Source organism: Anopheles maculipalpis, chromosome 3RL (assembly GCF_943734695.1).
Source record: "Anopheles maculipalpis chromosome 3RL, idAnoMacuDA_375_x, whole genome shotgun sequence".
Lineage (NCBI taxonomy): Eukaryota > Metazoa > Arthropoda > Insecta > Diptera > Culicidae > Anopheles > Anopheles maculipalpis.
The window spans coordinates 42,658,554-42,676,974 of record NC_064872.1 but is presented as its reverse complement, the minus strand read 5'-3'; the positions used below and the strand labels follow the sequence as shown (position 1 = coordinate 42,676,974).

Below are 18,421 nucleotides of genomic sequence, written 5' to 3'. Positions count from 1 at the left end.
ACGAAATTAGCACCTCAATCCTTATTGGGGCGTTATTAATACCATAAGAGGGTTTTCTAATTGCTCACCAACGGTAATCATCACAGCCAAAGGAGTCACTCCGCGTGTAGGGCTGTTGTTGCTGCAGGGTGGGTTAAGGAAAATCTCAAAAGCCATTTCCCGAGCCAATTGCACTCACCATTGTGAAGATAAACACTTCATCTAACCTTCCAATTCATTGAATAATCTCTACAAATCTACATGCCAGCTTCCACAGCACCCCGTGCATGCAGGGAGAATCTCCTCCTCCACCTAAATATGGCGAAGTTCTTTCCCACAATCCACAATACAGCTATGGAGAATACAAGGGTCCCCCATTAGCAAAACTTGTGCAGTCAGCAGCGCAAGAAACGCTGGCATAAGAGTGGGAAGTCAGTGCATAATCAGGGTATGATTTGAATTCTATTACCGACAATAACCAATTTACCAACCACCATCGCAACGACACCAAACGATGTGGCAAGCGCTCCAAGAAAGTGCAGTCCTTGTTGGCACTGCAACCAACATTGTACGGGGAGAGTTGTACATTCTGCCGACTAGACACACTGTACGAGCGGTTTGGATGCCTATCTTCCACACGAAAACGGTATTTGTGTGACACTGAGCTTGACGTTGAACTATAAATACATTCGTTTCAATCAATTCAATCAAAATCGTTATTGACACTCGTTTTGAGATGGTTCCATAAGCATCGCACGCTGTATAGTGGATTGAATTCACTTTTGAATATTATTTGGATTTAAATAATAGGGAACAAAATTGCACATTGGAAACCAATAAGTAAAGTAAAACATTTCAGAGTTACTTCCTAGCAAGCGTTTGTCTCGCTAGGTGGCCCAATGTCTGACGTATCTTCATTCAGACTAACATAACTAGCTCTATCAGTAGATTGCTAACATATCCAATAGTGTTGGTGCGCAATTTGCCAGGAATACCGGGGCAGGGATCGATACACACCCATGCTGACATTCAAAATTTAGCGACCGTAAGTAAATTGAATACAGAGTTCACCTTACAAAGAAGCAGTTCATGATCGAGGTCACCACGATAGTATCGTCACTTGACCCAGCTTTTCAGCGAACTGTTTGTGGTAAATTGCACTAGACAAAGAACAGCCTTCTTCCATAACAGAGGACAGCTAATCCCTTTTCAGTAAAATTCAGACGCTGGCGCCCGAAGGCAAGCCCCCTTCCGTTTCGGGGTGGCTTTACCGACTGGGACAAGACAAACAATGCGTCTGTAACGTGCCATTCCGGGCTTCGTTCCACTGCACTGTTTCTGAGGGGAGAGAAATGGTAAAGTGAGCTTTAAATTTGCTTCACATCTCTGCTCACATTCTCTTGTTCGCTTTTGGCACCCCTTGATACTTGTGGATCCGTTTTCCCGGATGGGGAATTCGGTGGCATTCATACTCTGGTTTGAATGCTGCGGCGACGGCGACGTGCAGACGAAGGATTATTTATATTTTGCGATTTAATTTAATCAGTTGCCAAAAACTTGTTGCACTCGCGGGAAGGCTGCTCAGGGAGCTAAAGCGCGATTCCCACTGGCTGGCCGAAGGGTTCGAAGAAAATGAATGTAGGCAGTAAGTGGCAAGTGGAAAATAATGAAGATTATGATGAAAATCGTAGTGCGATGGAAACGAACAGTGGGAATAAAACGAAGACGCATCAGTGGAATTTGGTGCAGAAAGTTTTCACACTTTCGTTTGCTTTAACGCTTTCGGTTCATTATACTTTAGTTTTATTGGCTTTAATGGATGGGCAATAATCGTGATACGGAACGCTACCCTCAGAAACATGCCTCAAAGTACGGCTTGTGGCCGTTCGGCTTGTTTATAAGTAGATGGAAAGTAGATTGCTTTATTCCCTTTGCGGATAAACTTTTCCTAGCATTAATGCACACTGTTTGCATTGTCCGATGAATTAATTATTATATTCTTTATCTTGTAAATAAATTTATTTTTCAATTTTTCCTATCCTTTCATCCCAGCGCTCTAGTATTTGTAAAATATTTTGAAGTGTTCAACTTCAATATATTCCTGAACTTTAATATACTGTTACAAATATTATTCTAGCCTTGTTTAAGGAATTATTTATACCAACAAAACTATGAAAAAACACAGACACGCAGACAGTTCAAAATAAAACTTTGAATTGAATGAAATCACTAGAACCAATTGTTGTCAAAAGTTGAAAAAGCGTTTCGCTCAATTCCACACAGTTCCATAATCTCATTTGCGCTCCCATCATGCTTCCCGTTCATACTTTAATTAAATTCGCATCGCAATGCTCCTGAACGGGCGCAGCAATAAATGAGATAAACTTTACTTTTTTATTACCTAATCCACGATTACGATGGATCGTTTCTGCGCTCAGTTTCGGCGCAATTCTGTCGGAATTCCGCAGTCACGCAGTCTAGCGGTTGCGTTGAGCTGTTTTCACAATGCTCAAGCGAACCGATATGCTACCATATCGGTGGGTAATTGAAAGAACGCTTTGCAAACCGGAGGGAAAAGTTTTCTGTGTAGTAAAATTAATTAAAACTCCAATATCAAATTGATGCTACCGACCACTCGATTCTGCACGAAATAGTTATGACTCACGGGCTATGTTTGGCGACCAAGGACTAAGTAAAATATTTGCCTCATGATCGTTATAAGCTAAAGATGTATAAAAATATATACACAAATGTATGCATGTTTGAAACAAATTGTAAATTAGATACCTTTTTTCTGTTGAGATTTGTGCATATTTAAGTAAAACGAATAAAGAAACTGATTTTAATACCAATGTTAAAGAATAATAGTTTAATTTTGTTAATTGTCGATTTAATTAATTATTAATAAATTAAATTAAATTCAAAACAAACATAATTGATGATCAATTAAACAATCAATAGCAGAAAAAATCCTCTGCTTTTCAGATATTGGATTTCTCCGCCACTTAGCATACTATCTTTTTGGAGATACTCTCTACACAACTAATGTTTGACAGTGTGTTAACATAACCACAAATTAGCCAACAGTCTCAGTCATCAATTTTCGTTAGCAGAAAACCCAAAAACTAGAGTGCAGATGTCCGGAACGGCGTGAAAATGATGCAAACCACAGAGCGTTTTTGAAAAGGTTCAGAGGACTGAAAAAAGTACTTACTCTCGTTTCCAGCAGCTTCGAACCTGAGTCTTTACGCCTCCTCCACAAGTTCTCGAGCAAGTCGTCCAGTTACTCCACGGACCGAAAAGATTCCGCACTGTGACATTCACAGAACCGGCTACAGAACCCGCCGTTGGTACAAGATTCGGCTCATGAACACCAGCTTGGTGCATTGGATCCTGTTCGGTGGTTGTTATTAGAACACTTTTCCTTTCTCCACCCGATGGTGGTACGCCACTCGCACGGACCACACCGTTTGGCGTAGGCATTCCGCTCGGAGGTGCTTCTTCAGCAGTGTCCCACGTCATTGGAGTTGGCATTGGATCTGATTTACGGTCGGTGGTCAGTACGTTTGCAGGTGCGAATGGTGCGACGTTCTTACCGACCGACAAATCATTATTTAAGGGATTTGCATCGGCAGCATTGTGTTGTTGGCTCTCGTTCGACTGCTGATGCTGCTGCTGCTGGTCGTGGTTTGATCCAACCGCGGCATTAATTTTCTCGGTTAGTTCCCCAAGCTGGGAGGTAGTTGCTGTTGTGGCCGGAAACTCGCCGGCTCTCAGTCCAGGAAGAACAGGAGCTCGGACGTCCTCTAGTACCTCTGGTGACGTTACTTGTGGTTCCATAATGTACACAAGAGGCTTCGGATCGCTTTCATTCACAAGCGTCTCGGGAGGGGAATTTTCCGTGCGACCTGCGGATTCCACATCCTGTCGGTTACCATCTTGGCCAGAAACAACATCGTACCGGTAACGTTCGGCATCGTCTGTCAAAATTTCTTTTTCGTTTGTACGGGATGATGCGTGAACGTCGTGATGCTGAAAATTCGTTCGCTGCTGACTATGCCGGTTGGAATGATGATGATGATTATGATGATGATGATGGTACCGATCCTGTTGCTCGCTGCCACTGGACGGTGCTGATTCGGGGCCGGAACCATTATTGACACCGACCGGCCCATTACTGCCTCCACCGATTTCCGCTCCGTTACCGAAGTGGGGAACGAACGAAATGTCATTCTCTGACAGCGGTTCGTTTTCGTTCTTGAATTTGATTAACTTTCGCATGTAGGTTGTCCGCTGAGTCGTTGCTACCAACGAGTCGGGAGGTGAATTCGAAGCACTGACATTCGACCGCTTCGCGGCCCGCCTTTCGAGCCATTCTCGGTGAATCTGCAGGATAAAGAAAGAAAGGAAAAAAGGAACCCAAAGGTTAGTGTGATTCTCGAATACGAAAGGTGGGCAAAAGATTTCCATCCAGGTTGCTACCTTCTAAGGGAGATGAATCAAAAGAAATGATCCCATTTGCTGACAGGATGAATGATTTGTTGAAGAGCATACATTATACTCTCAACCAATTTGTCTGCTTCTAACAGATGTTGACGTGTGCAGCGAAAAAAGTTGCTTTTTGTACACAGCCGCATGTTGTGGAACGTGCAATGGCAGGCAAACCCCAGAAATTGTCGATACGTTTAAGGACACTAATAATTACAATAATGTTGCATTCAAGAATTTCACCACAATTTGGAAAGGTACAATTGCAACATTAAATTCGGAATAATTGAAGCTTCAAGTTACAATTGTTGAATGAAAACCCAAAAGTTTTATCTTTGAAATTTGATATTTTAATGGAACATTAAGTCATACTATGTAATTTAATAACTAAAGGTTGTATGTTCGATGGTTTAGAGTATTTATTTAATAATGGTATTTATTTATGTATTTATTTATTTACAATTAATTATGAAGTATAGTGAATAGTGTATAGTGAATTGTATATTCAGTATTGTCTACACCGCTTTTGATGACTAAATTATATAAACAGAATGATAAGGCAGTTCCTCCTTATTCTTTGCCTTATCCCGGCCATACCCGTTTGAGTCATCCAACATTTGACTGAATAAATAATTTTAAGATGACACGCCTTAGTAAAACATTTGTATTTGGTTTTTAATATCCTCTTGATAAGCATGATAAGGACTCAAAAATTCCTTGTTGTTTCAAAAAACTTTTAAATCAACTACCAGAGCTGCCTTGAACTATGTTCCTGATACACAGCCAATTATAATTTTCCTGGCAAATGTAGCTTTACTATAAACCACTATTATGCTCACATTGTTTCAATTTCCACAGTTGGACTAATTAGTCACCAAAAACCACAAAACTAGTGTTGCAATTATATTGCGCTAACGCCTGCATCCCATGGTAAAGAATGAAACTTCAATTACGCTTTCGCCCAACACCAAAAAAGCCAGTCTAGACGGAAAAAGAGCTACCCTTTTTTCTGTGTCTATGGGGTTTTCACCCTGTTATCCACCCAGATCCGTTCAATCCGGATCCAACAGCTAGATCTGACCACCACCCATGAACGGCACACGAAACAGACCACACAAAAGTCTAAACCAACCGACATTCTCCAAACCATTTCCACTTCACTTTTCGTGCTCCAGTCGAATCCACTCTCCCAATTCGGTATTTGAATGCTATTTGCACCAAATTACTATACAGATTATGTTAAATTTAGTACCAACGGGCAAGCGAACTTCCGAAAAGTCCACGCTCGGAACAATGAGCATACAATTGTAGTCCGTTGCGTCTGAATTGTTGATCGTGCTAAAAGGTGTGCAGCATCGGAAGGCAACTCCGAGGAAAGTGGCTCAAAATTGGTATTTTATTCCATGGGAAAGCTGTTGCTGCAGCAAACCACTTCATGAGAAAAAAGTGAACCGACATGACCGAGCTTCATCATGTACTGTCAAATGCAGCCAGTGTTTAGGACAAAGAACTGCCGCTTTTGGATGGTGCCTTGTTAGAGAATCTACGAAAAACTTGTCAATAGCTCGAAACCGTATGAAACATGCTGAACATAATAGAACGAAAAATGCAAAAAAGGAACTCCGCACCTACAAGACAAATGCAAGCCGAACAAAATTTGCCCAAAACAAGAAAAACGAACCGTAAGGCGCACGACATAAGTTTTTCGTGCCAACAATTGTTATTCGGTAGGATTTGTCGACGGATCTTAGATTTCGTTTGACTTTAGCTATAAACTGCCGGCAAGCGACAAAATAACTTGACAAGATTCCGTTGCTGAGAGTGGCGGCAAACAACTTTTCTGTTCTAAAATGGCAATCAAAGGGCGAACAAAAAAGAAATGTTCTTAGTTGAAACAGATTCGGAAGCTACAGGGCCATGCACATAACAAATTGTATACCGAAGGAATAGGAGAAAATAGTCGTCAACACCCAAAGAAGCAGAATTACGTTTTTCAGAAGAATCTTGCGAAGGATTTTGTGCTGCACACGTGAATGAAAGTGAAGATTCTTAAAATTATATTTAACTTCTTGATTTCATGTCTACACATAGCTCTATGAAACGAACAACGCAAAATATTTATTACAAATTAAATGTACCGGTATTAAATTACAGAACATAAAATCATATTGGAGTTTAACCGTTTTAACACACAAAACTGAGAATTTGAATCTATTTTGGGTTACTCACTGATGGCCGCAAAGCTGAACAAGTACGACCGAGCCGAGCAATGATTAAATAACTATCCAGATCTTCTTCTTATTGGCTTAACGACCTCTAAGGTCATTCCGGCCATCGAAATGGCTTACTAGACTGCCGATACCACGTAGTTGGTTAGTCAGGCCTCACTACGGGGGGACGGTGCGGATGGGCTTTGAACTCCGGTCCTGCCGTTTGAAGACCGGCGCCGCTGTCGTCTACACCACCGGGCCGCCCCCATTCAGATATTTAAGTCCAACTATCCAGATATAAGCCTCAACTATCCAGATATTTAAATCATTTACACATTACCATTAACTCATCACTACGAAGAAATCCGGAACTACGTCTGGGTGAAGTACGGATAGGTGATCGCCAGTTCACCTTGAAGTTGAAGTCGTCCAAAACTTCACCTATCTCGGATCAAAATTCAGCATCGAACAGTAAAGAGACCGAGTTTCCGGTCATTCTACAGCCTGAGGAAACATCTCACTGAGACTGTATCGTACCTTTATAGTCCCAGTACTCACATACGCCTCAGAGACATGGACTCTGTCGAAGCCCTCTTAGCTGCGTTCGAGAGGAAGATGCTCAGAAGGATTGTTGGCCCCGTATGTGTGGAAGGACAATGGAGGAGCCGCTACAACGACGAGCTGTACGAACTGTACGACGACCTCGCCGTCGTGTAGCGAATTAGACTCGCCAGGCTCCAATGGGCTGGCCATGTTATACGCATGGCACAGGACGACCCAGAAAATCCTTTTAGGTCATCCACACGGACAGAGGAGGCGTGGTAGGCCCAGATTGAGGTGGGACAATGGCGTGGAATCATCCGCCAGGATCAAGGCCGGGATAACGGATTGGCGGACGACGACGTGGGACCGTGAGTTGTTCCGGATTCTGCAGTGGCAGGCCAAGGCCGCAAAGCGGTTGTAGCGCCTGATAAGTAAGTAAGTAAGTTAACTCATCAAATGCATTAACAGTATTGTTCACAAATTTGCTAGAAATCCACAAGACGATATTCTAGGACATATATTGTTATAAATGACTATTTATGCCATCCGGAGTAAACAACTGTACACTGGCGGCTAAAAATTCTTTTTACCAATTTCTGAGCGTGTTTGTGGCTAGAGTAACAATATAAAAATCTTCTATCGTATCTATTGTATTGTATTGTACCTATTCTTATTACATGAAAAGGACGATTGTTATGTGTTATACGACGCATATAAGACTTTTCTTCTTCTTAGCTTAACGACCTACCGGCCATCGAATGGTTCACTAGACGACTTATTGGTACCGCATAGTTGGATAATCAATCCTCACTACTGTAGCATATCTGCTAAACATCTCACTGTAGTATACAGTATCTCGCATACAACAAGCGTTATGTGAGTATAAATCCACCAATGTAACAAACAACCTGCATTAACCAAGAACGCAAGAAATGTACATTCAGCTATCTTGACCAAGCGCACGCCTTAACATGAACATTCCAACACTGACCAGCGCACCCGGCTAGCGAGTGGCGCAATGCAATATGATATCAGTTCAAAACAACCATCGAGTCCAGACAGTGATCAGCAACACAAAACAATAAAACACAAAACAAGTAACTTCATGATACCCGGCACATTTTAGGCAGACTCAGCAATCGATCGCACCTCGATCGATCAGTACAATAAAAGCGACACATTTCTTCCAAGTGCAGCAATTGACACATTTTGTGCGTACGTAAACATTTTTGTGCAAAATGTAATAACAAAAAGAACAACCACTAAGAAACACTTTTTGGTTACAAAAAATGAGCTTACAAAAACTATTGTAAGAATTAGGTATAAATAAAGCGGTCCAGGAAGCCTTCCAGAGAGAGCAGTCTAGAGAGAAGTTGCAACAAGCTAAACCTTGCGTTCAATTACTTCTAGTTGTGGATATGCTTGGACTGAATTTCTGTCCTCCAGCAAGTGAAGCAAACATCTCGTCCACCGTAGGTAAGGGATGCTCGTCCACCGCTGTAGTCACCGCAAATCCTTACACGTTTCTGCGATTTCTTGACAGGAACTATGGGTGTTGCCCAATTACTGGAATCCACCTTCGTGAGCACACTTTCTGCAACAAGCTTCTCCAACTCATTCTCGACGATTTTTGTCATGTTGAAGGGTTTCTTCCGTGCTTTGATGACCACAGGCGTTTTCCTTCCGCCGCAGGTTGGCATGTACATTAGAAATCCGATCAATTGTCGCATCGTAAACATTTGGATATCGGTCCAATATCGCCTGTAAGGCTATAGCACGACACGGGGCAGCAGTAGAACCGCACTCGGAGAATGCGTTCAATTATTTCTAGAGGTTTGAGTGCCCCCTTACCCAAGTTAAGGCCTCAAACTTCCAACATGCCTGTAAGGAATATCCCTTCTGAACATCCAAAGTCGTCCGGCCGACTTGCTCCGCCGATGAGCATCGAAAGTCCTCCTATCAAAGGTAAGGCCTCGATGTCTCCTACGTTCCAGTAAGGAAGATTCTCATCTAGAATCTTCTGACTGCCTGGACAATCAAATAAAAGAAAGATATTGGTCCGCACAGCTAGCAATCACATTGTTCCGTTCTTGTCGCGATTTTAAGTCCCAAATTCTTCTTCCACACTAGGTGCCCGTGAACGAAATTCTTCTTCCCCACCACATGGCAACCGTGAATACAATTCTTCTTCTCCACCACACTCTGAACCGCTTTTCAGTGGTTTGATTCACATCAAGTTAATTCTTGAAAAGATAAACTTTCGGGCTGAAAGGCTTTAGTTAGTATCACAACACCGACTGAACACAAATGTCATCGGTCGATCGATTTTCAATCGACTTCTTCTTCTTCTTCTTGGCCTAACGACCTCTAAGGTCATGCCGGCCATCGCAATGGCTTACTAGACTGCCGATACCACGTAGTCGGTTAGTAAGTACTCACTATGGGGGGACGGTCCGGATGGGATTTGAACTCCGGTCCTGCCGTTTAAAGACCGGCGCCGTTGTCGCCAACACCACCGGGCCGACCCAGTCGATCAATCACAAAAGCATCATTTTAGATTATATAATTAATACAAAAGCAAGGGTAATTCATTTTTGATTAAATGAAATTGCATGTATGTTGATTGTATGCTGTTATGGGAATCGTCGTATAAATAAGATAATAACTCAGTATTCATCGCACACATCGCGATAGGAAAATATTGCAATAAATCAATTTTTTATTTAAGTTTTAGAATGACGGCCACCCGCCGTATTGTTTAATGACACCAAATAAGGTTTTAAAAAATGTGTTTTGGAATCCCTTACTCTAAATAAGTTTAATAAAAATTCGTTTAACAAACTAGCAGCATATATAACGTGACGTAATATATATTCAAAATATTTTAATTAGGAATTCTACTGCATGTGGATCCGATCGAAGAAACGATTAAATAAATATGTATTTTTCGACATTTTCTCAGATCATCTATTTTAATAATCCAAACATATTAATTGCGACCAGCACCCCCAAACCGTGCAGCCAATTTTATTCACTTAACTACCTTATCTGTCAATCTTTCGCTAATAAAATCCAAATGCTCCACCGGCACCGAACAAAGTGAAAGAAGAAAGCATTTCTACAACCAAAAAAAAAAAAAATCCCCATCACCCACGCTGCTACCGTTTTCTGACGCCACAAACCACACGAACATAATGTGCACATAATCGATAGCATATGTTCGTAAATCAGAGTGCGTCATTTTATGGTTTGGCGCGGTTCAACTAAAACGAAACAAAAACGATAATGAGCGAACAAGCTATAAAAAATTGTTAGTGAGCCCTTGGTGGTGTGAAATTTCTCGTGCCCTTAGAAACGTTTCCGATTGCGAGGTTAAACGGAAGAGTAAGAATTTTTGGTTCGAAATGAAAAAAAAAACGAACGAACCCCCCCTTCACAAATGCCGCTTGTCACAGAACGAACGAAACAATTTGTAACATAGGCTGCAAAATGTAGATGAAGCAAAACAATGAACCACGTTTTGCCGCGACAAACGAACGCAATGCCGTCTGATACTGGCGATGTGGGTGATTTGGTTGGATTTGTAAATGTAATGCTACGTCACCATTTGCTCTAGCATTTGGGGGAGTGTTGTAGGACGTGCAACACGTATTGAGAGCTTGTACATTCGAAATAAATGTTACCCCTGGCTGGCCCTTCGCTTCCCTACCACACTTGCTGTGTTTCTATCTTGGTTGCCATTTTTACACCACCGAATCTGATATGTTTCTTATGCTGCCAAGGTCGACACACGGGTCTCCGGTTGTGCACACCACACTGCCACCCGGGCAGAAGACCCCACCCGACACGGCACACACCGGAATACGGAATACGCAATGGGTGTTCCGTTCAAATGACACACATAATCGCAAACGTCATGTTTGTCGTGAATGGCTCTCATCTGCCAGGAATCACATTGTAAAATATGTTTTTTAAGGCTCCGGTTAAGATTTTTATGGATTTTTATGGCGCTGCCGGAAGGTGCCGCAGTTGAAGAAGGAAACCCATTTATTACCGCTGCCCGCAAAACGTAACATGAACGGGCCATTTGCTGTAGCAATTTTTCATAGTTGTTTTTCGCAAATCGTTAAGAAATTGTTCACGCAAATGCAACTCATTCCACCCAATAAGTTTAATTTCAGAATTGAGAATAATCTAAAGGAAAAAATGGACATAGTAAGGATGGCTAAATTCGATTACGCAGACTTCCATCTGTGTCTGGCAAACCATTCAAGCAGAGACACGACAGCGATCATTGAAAGTCAAACGGTTGAATGTTAGAAGGGACTAATTGTGTTTAATTGGTCGAAACTGAATAGCGATATTAACACGAACCAGCTAATCGTAACTCTTCTTGGTGGGTACACTGGTGTCGACTGTGTCCTTGCTGAAACTCGCACCTAATCCAGCATGTTAGATATAGTGTCATGTTCGTAACATAAAACAACGCACGTTACATACGACCTGTCGGATCATTGCGAACATCATATCTCCCCCGGTTCGAAGGGTTTTGTTTATCCAAAATTTTATTTCGCATACCATTGGTGCACCGGCCACAAACACACATCACACACTTTCCCTCACAACACTACGAGGCAAATAAGTTGTGGTGGCCATAAATCATATTTCGAGCAAACGGCTCAGAATGGAGGAACATCGAGAAGACAAGACGAAAGACGGAAGACGTAATGCTCCACTGCGTGCGTTGTCTGGCAGCGTTTTGCCACACATCTCTATCTTGGGCCGTTTAGACGGAATCGCGTGTTCGTTACATTTTGGGGAATAGGAAGTTTTCCATCAAATTGGGCGAATAGGTCAAATAGGAAGCCGCAAGTAGCGTTACTATCTTGGCAAAGCGTTTTTCTCTAATGTTGTCAGCTTAAAACGGTTCGTACATTGAGCAGAGCATCAAACCAGGGATAAAGATAAAATGAACAACAAACTATTCGGCAAGGCAAAGGGTTGGCCAGCAGCAAAGCCGGACGGGGTTTGCTCTTGTCAGCCCAACATTCCGCGTACACACACTACGGAATCGTTGGAATGTTTTCAACATCCCATCCAAAGCCGATATAATGCACGATGATGATGAGTGGTTTTCGTTGCATTTCATCATATTTCACACATGCCACATTACGATGCTCACTTCCTTGCGATTGCTTTTAGAACATTTTGCTTCATAATGGACAGAGAAAAAACGCGTTTCACTGGCAGCCGAATATTTACACCGCTCGTAAGGGCAAGCTTTGGTTCCCGGACTGTTGAAGGGATATCTCTTTCTGTCTCTTTTTCTCTCGGTCGAATTTTGTTCGTCCCTTGGGTGCGCTGTTTGACCGTTGACCTAGAAACTGACCGTGCACCATCTCGTCCGGAGAGTTCAGATTACTGGCTTTGCCTTTGTTTGCATTTGGTCGGACGGGTCTCCAACCTCTAAACACACGCTCGGGCCGCAGGCGTTTGAGACGTGGGAAATTGTTGGCCCCTTGCAGCAAGGTCACGCAAAAATCTCTCCCATATTTGCTTTCGGTTCGTGCTGACCAGGGTTTTCCACTATGATTTATCACCCACTGGGCCGGGGCGAAGCCGTGATTGAATTCTGAGCGAAACAAGTGGAATTGGATCAATATTCAAAATGATTGAAACAGGGTTTGTTTATTTTTACTTCACCTTTACTATCGCTCATTCGGCAGTTCCGAGTGTTCTGAGGACGTAAGTAAAAGCCATTTTGAATGGGGTTTTCCGAGCAGGAAATTACATAACGTATGTTCGCTCGTTTCAAAAACTCGTGTATGGATAAGCTCTATTGCTTCCTTTTCATTTCGTACGACTTTTTGTGGTTATACTTGTTGCTGCTATTTCGTACCAAATAAGTTGCATATTTATTAAACATTTCGTTTGTGTTTTGTACTCCCTTCAACCTTCTTTTGAACGTTCTATGCTGGACATTAAAAAAAAGGATACGTATCGGTGCCAATAACACTTAAAACTGCACCCGATTTTTCGTTGTTTCCACCATGTCTCCGCCACTAAAAGACCAGTGTGCCCTACACTCGCAAAAGGAGCGCAGCTAAGCGACGTAAAATATTCAACACTCATCGGCTGTAAAACTATCAGCACAATCGCGCCAGAAAGCTATAATAAAAAAGCATCATCATGAGCACCGATTCTAGCGGACCAATTTTGGGAAAATTTTCCTACCTTCTCTTTCAGCGAGGTTTTTGTTAGCTTCCATCGCTTTCCTCATGCCCTGAGCTTCTACTACCAACTTCTGTGCAAAACTGGGGGATGCGATTTTTCCATCGTTTCTCTAGCGGAAGTTAACCCTTGCTTGCTTCTCATTTCCCAACGATCGACGTTCGAAAGCCAGACCCAAATCTGATCCAGAACTACTTCTATCGTCACGCCAACATAGATCCGAATCCGCACTTCTACCCCACCCGATACTGTAGAGCATAGACCCAACGGTCGTATCGTTTCCACTGGCAGCCAACCATTGTCTGCGCTAAATGAACCGGAAAATCTGAAAGCAATGCTGCGCAACATTTACCACCACCGGGGCAAGGGCGGCAAAGATCGGTCGAGAGTGCACGGTGGTGCGGTGGAGTGCCGCTCCACCGGGAGCCTGTTTCCACCGCGGTAAAGTAGGTGAAAAATTTGAATTTTAACCGCACACCAACCTAGCATGATTCACATTCTTTGCCATACGGTTGCATTGTAGGTCAAATCTCACCAAACCAAGCATCGAAACATCATCACTTTTGCTCCATTTCGGCGAGGCTCCATGCTCGTACGACGAAGGGTTCAAATTCTTCATGTCCCGTATCCTTGACACGAACTCGCTGCTCGGTCAGGACACAACATCGCCAACGGTCAGCTTGTGGCGCTGGTATGGCAATAAATTTCGAACATAATCGAAAACCTTCCGGATCTTATGCCGGGACCGTACACTACAAGGCGATTAGGTTTCCTGATTTAAACTTACGGGTTCCGCTTGATCCGCAATATTGCCATGGATTGCCTGTCTGCTTGCCGTCATCGTCGGATGCCGAGCTGTATCCGCTCGCCTATGCTGACGACGCTTTGCCCCGGTTTTGCGTTTGATAAAGTTGCCCTACGGTGCAAGTTTTATGGCTACACACGGATAAGGAAGTGAAAATTAGGATACCCCACAGTAATGGTTTGCAGCACGGTTCGCACCGGCTACCGGAGAAGATTACCTTCATGCGTTCGGCTTGTTCAATAGGCACTTAGAGGCTTTTGATCAACGAAATTCATACGGGACGATGGTAAGAAACTGCTTTGAACTTGTTCATAGCTGATTGAATAACAAAAAAAAAAAAAACACGCTCACACATTCACACATTCATGTACACATTTACTATTAGTTTAAAGCTATGAAACTTTGACGAAATAATTTGCACCTTTTTCATGCTTTCATGGATGTTTTCGATAAATTTGCATTTTTTTGCTATTCGAACCAAATATTATGTTTGAAAGCAATTTATAGCCTCATTTTGTATTACGTTTGTTTAATAAAAGATACGTTACACAATGACATTTTTTCAGGCTTTCGATTTCTAACGTAATGTTTCGGTAATTTTAAAACGAAAACAAAAAATTGCGATAAAATTTTTAAACGATGCTGATATTATTTCCATGTTTGGAATCATCCTCATCATCTTCTTCTTTTTTTCCTTCTTGGCTCTATGACCTCCTAGGCTATGCCAGCCTTATAATGGCTTACTGGACGGTCAGGATGGGATTTGATCGTCGGTTCTGCCGTTATATATAGACCTATTGTAAGCATCAAAAATAATAGTTTACAAATTGGCTGTTGGCATTCGATGCCACGTAGTTGGATAAAAAATCCTCACTACGGGAGAGCGGTCCGGATGGGATGCTGACTTTGGTCCTGCCATGCGAAGACCGGTGGGGCTGTTGCTCTAATTAACGGACCGTCCTTCCATGTTACTTATTCTTTATAACTAATCCATTATAGCGTAGTAAGTACTGGCTATCCAACTACGTGGTATCGGCAAGTCTAGTAAACCATTCGATGGCCGGCGTTACCGAGATGGCCATTAAGCCAAGAAGAAGAAGATCCCATTACAGCCGTTTACTACACATATTACCACTAAAGTCCTTTTTTTTATTTCATAAAGGACGACTTCTTGTGCTACAAAATTACATACATCTCATGGCATTTCCTTCTTGTTTGCCTTATCCTTTAATTACCTCGGCAGGTTCGGTTAACAAAACATTATTAATTATACATAAATAAAGAAATTTCAAATGAACTTTTTTAGATGATATGTACATACAAAAATCCTAGCACAAGGGTCCTGCTTGAGTCTCCTGTTGTATAACTTTTATGTTAGTGAGATAGACTGTTGTCTAGCGCCGAACTGCTGTCTTAGACAATTAGCAGACGACGGCGCTATATCTTTTGCAAGCAGACGCCGATGAAATACAACTGGCTTTACAAACCACTCTGGATAATCTTTCCGAGTGATCTGAAAACCTTGGTATCAAGTTCTCTGTAACAAAAACTGAGATGGTAGTCTTTTCTCCTTTTAGCGACACGGGAAAAAAAGGAAGAAAAGACTATATGACCCGAAAATAGATGTCTTGGTGAAAAGATATCAACTAGCGACAATTTTCGATACCTTGGTGTATGGTTTAATCAAAGCTAAACTGGAGTACACACTTCACCCATCTGGTGCAAAAATGCAGTAAAAGAATCAACTTTCTAAGGACATTCACAGAATTCTGGTGGGGCGCATCCATCAGACGTCCTTAGACTGTATAAGACAACGGTACTATCCGTGTTGGTACTATATGGAAGCATATGCTTCCATTGGGCATCCAATACGCTGATACTCAAGCTTGAAAGGCTACAGTACCGCTGTCTTAGACTCGCACTAGGGAGCATGAAATCCACACACAACATGTCCCTAGAAGTGATGACCGGAGTGATGCCGCTCAAACTACGTTTTGAAATGCTGTCGCTTCGCCTTCTAGTCCGTTGTTCAGTATCAAATCCCTTGATAATAGAAAATTTTGAAGCGCTTCTAGAGACAGGTTCTAAGAGCAAAATCCTCAAGATCTACGAAGATTTTGTTACCCTACAAGTGCATCCTAGCGCTCCACAGGCATTAAATCGTGCTGCCCTTCCTGAGAACTACAGTTCCATTTTAATAACAGATTCCTCATTGTGCGAGGAAATTAAGACCATACCGAATGATCTTCGCCCGAGGGTAGTTTATTTAGACCAAATAAGCCAGTACTACACTGATGGATCATCCTCTGAGGAGGGCACTGGCTTCGGTGTTTTTAGCGAGTCCACCGAAGCTTTTTTCAAATTGAGGCAGCCATGTAGTATTTACACCGCAGAGCTACCCGCAATCTTGTACGCACCTTCGACCTTCGGACCAGTACTTCATCTTCACTTTGTGCACAGCCTTTGTGCTATTGAAGCACTGAGATATCCAAAGGATTTTAAGAGTCAGGATTTCCTCACCATAAAAATCATTGAACTGCTTGGCTCAATGTTCGATAAGGCCGGGCATTCATACGGATGATGTCTCGACTGACGTCGAATCATTTTTCGTTGAATGCTCATCTACAGCGTATAACTCCGGCTCAGACAAAAGTATGTGGCTGCGGTGACGGATTCCACGATGTGGATCACTTTCTCTGGTCCTGCGTGGAATTTGAAACCGCCAGACCCTCCTTGTTGAGCGCAGTCGAGAATATCGGCAGACGACCGGGTACAGAAATCTTCCGATTCAGATCATCTTCCGATTCGCCAGAGATAACGGTCTTGTCCTGTGATTCCACATCCCTAGTATCCTTTCAATCCTTATTCGTATGCCACCATTCCTTCTTTGTTAAATGTTGTGTTGTCTATGTCTTAAGTGTATTTTTTGTAGTGCTACGGGATCCGATGACTGGGCAACAGCACTCAAGGGAGATTCCAACACTGCCGTAAAAGAGAGGAGGGCGTTGTTCACAGTACAGTGTTTTCTACTCCAATCCAGCTTTGACACATTGAGTTTGACAGCGTTGGCGTGGGATTCAGGGTATTTGGCGGGTTTAGTCTCGAGAGTAGTGAAGTCGCTTTCGCTGCTGCGGGATAGAGCTTGTCGATCATCCTTTGATTGGACGTTGACTAGATTGAGCTTCTAAATGTCATTGCTGGAATGCACTGGAGAACACGGTACGCAGACAAATAAATGTTCGTGCTGTATTAACAATGTTTATTTGTTTGCTATAGTCGAGACCAAGCCACAAAGGTCAACAATAGAACGGTCACAACACCGCAATAGCCGGAATTCGGATACAACCAACCACCATCAAAACAATAGTCTCAACAATAGAACCGGACCATCAAAACGCACATCTTCCACGAATACATCATCATCATCATCATCATCAGCACCATCACCACAACCATCCGTAACCGAGTATGCCCGGGATAAGGCCATGAATAAGGAGGAAATGCCTTACCAACATGATTTTAAAATTAATTCAACACAAGCGGTGTTGACAATACGGCACTGGACCGTCATAATTAATTGTAAATAAATAAACAAAAATAAATAAATAAAATACGACTTATTGCGCTACAATATTCCATCAATCTCATGGCATTTCCATAATGTTTGCCTTATTCTTTAATAGTCTCGGCAGATTCGGTTAACGAAAAATTATTTAATTACAAAAATAAAGAAATTTCAAATGAACTTTTTTAGATTTTTTATTTATTTATTTTTTATTCATAAGGGACGGCCACCAGGCCGTATTGCTTCTTCTTCTTGGCTTAACGACCTCTAAAATCAAACTGGCCATCGACGTAATGGCTTACTAGACTGCCGGATAACCACGTAGTTGATTAGACAACCCTCAACTACAGGAGGACGGTTCGGATGGGATTTGAAACCCGGTCCTGCCGTTTGAAGACCGGCGCCGCTGTCACCTACACCACCGAGCGGTATTGCTTACAGTTAACTTAAAAGTAAGATACTCCTTTCATCTTTGCTGGGAGACATTTTCTGTCTCCGAGCCGTGAAAGGGCACCATATCTCGGGTGTGCTCGGTTGTTACGTTGCGTATATTCCGTCATCCAAAGCCAAAGTCGTGTTTATAGCGAGGGTTTTTTGGTG

General features: G+C 42.4%; 2 protein-coding genes across 2 annotated transcripts in view; one reads left to right on the top strand and one right to left on the bottom strand.

Moving 5' to 3' along the window:
- LOC126564696 (rab GDP dissociation inhibitor alpha) overlaps positions 1-18,421 on the top strand; it is a 442,469-nt gene that overhangs the window by 380,864 nt on the left and 43,184 nt on the right. The window lies entirely within an intron of this gene.
- The window catches only part of LOC126565795 (thrombospondin type-1 domain-containing protein 4), a 94,024-nt gene that overhangs the window by 54,140 nt on the left and 21,463 nt on the right, over positions 1-18,421 (bottom strand). Inside the window, exon 3 of the mRNA XM_050223004.1 lies at positions 3,194-4,365. Coding sequence (XP_050078961.1) covers positions 3,194-4,365 — 1,172 coding nt within the window. The remainder of the gene's footprint in view (positions 1-3,193; positions 4,366-18,421) is intronic.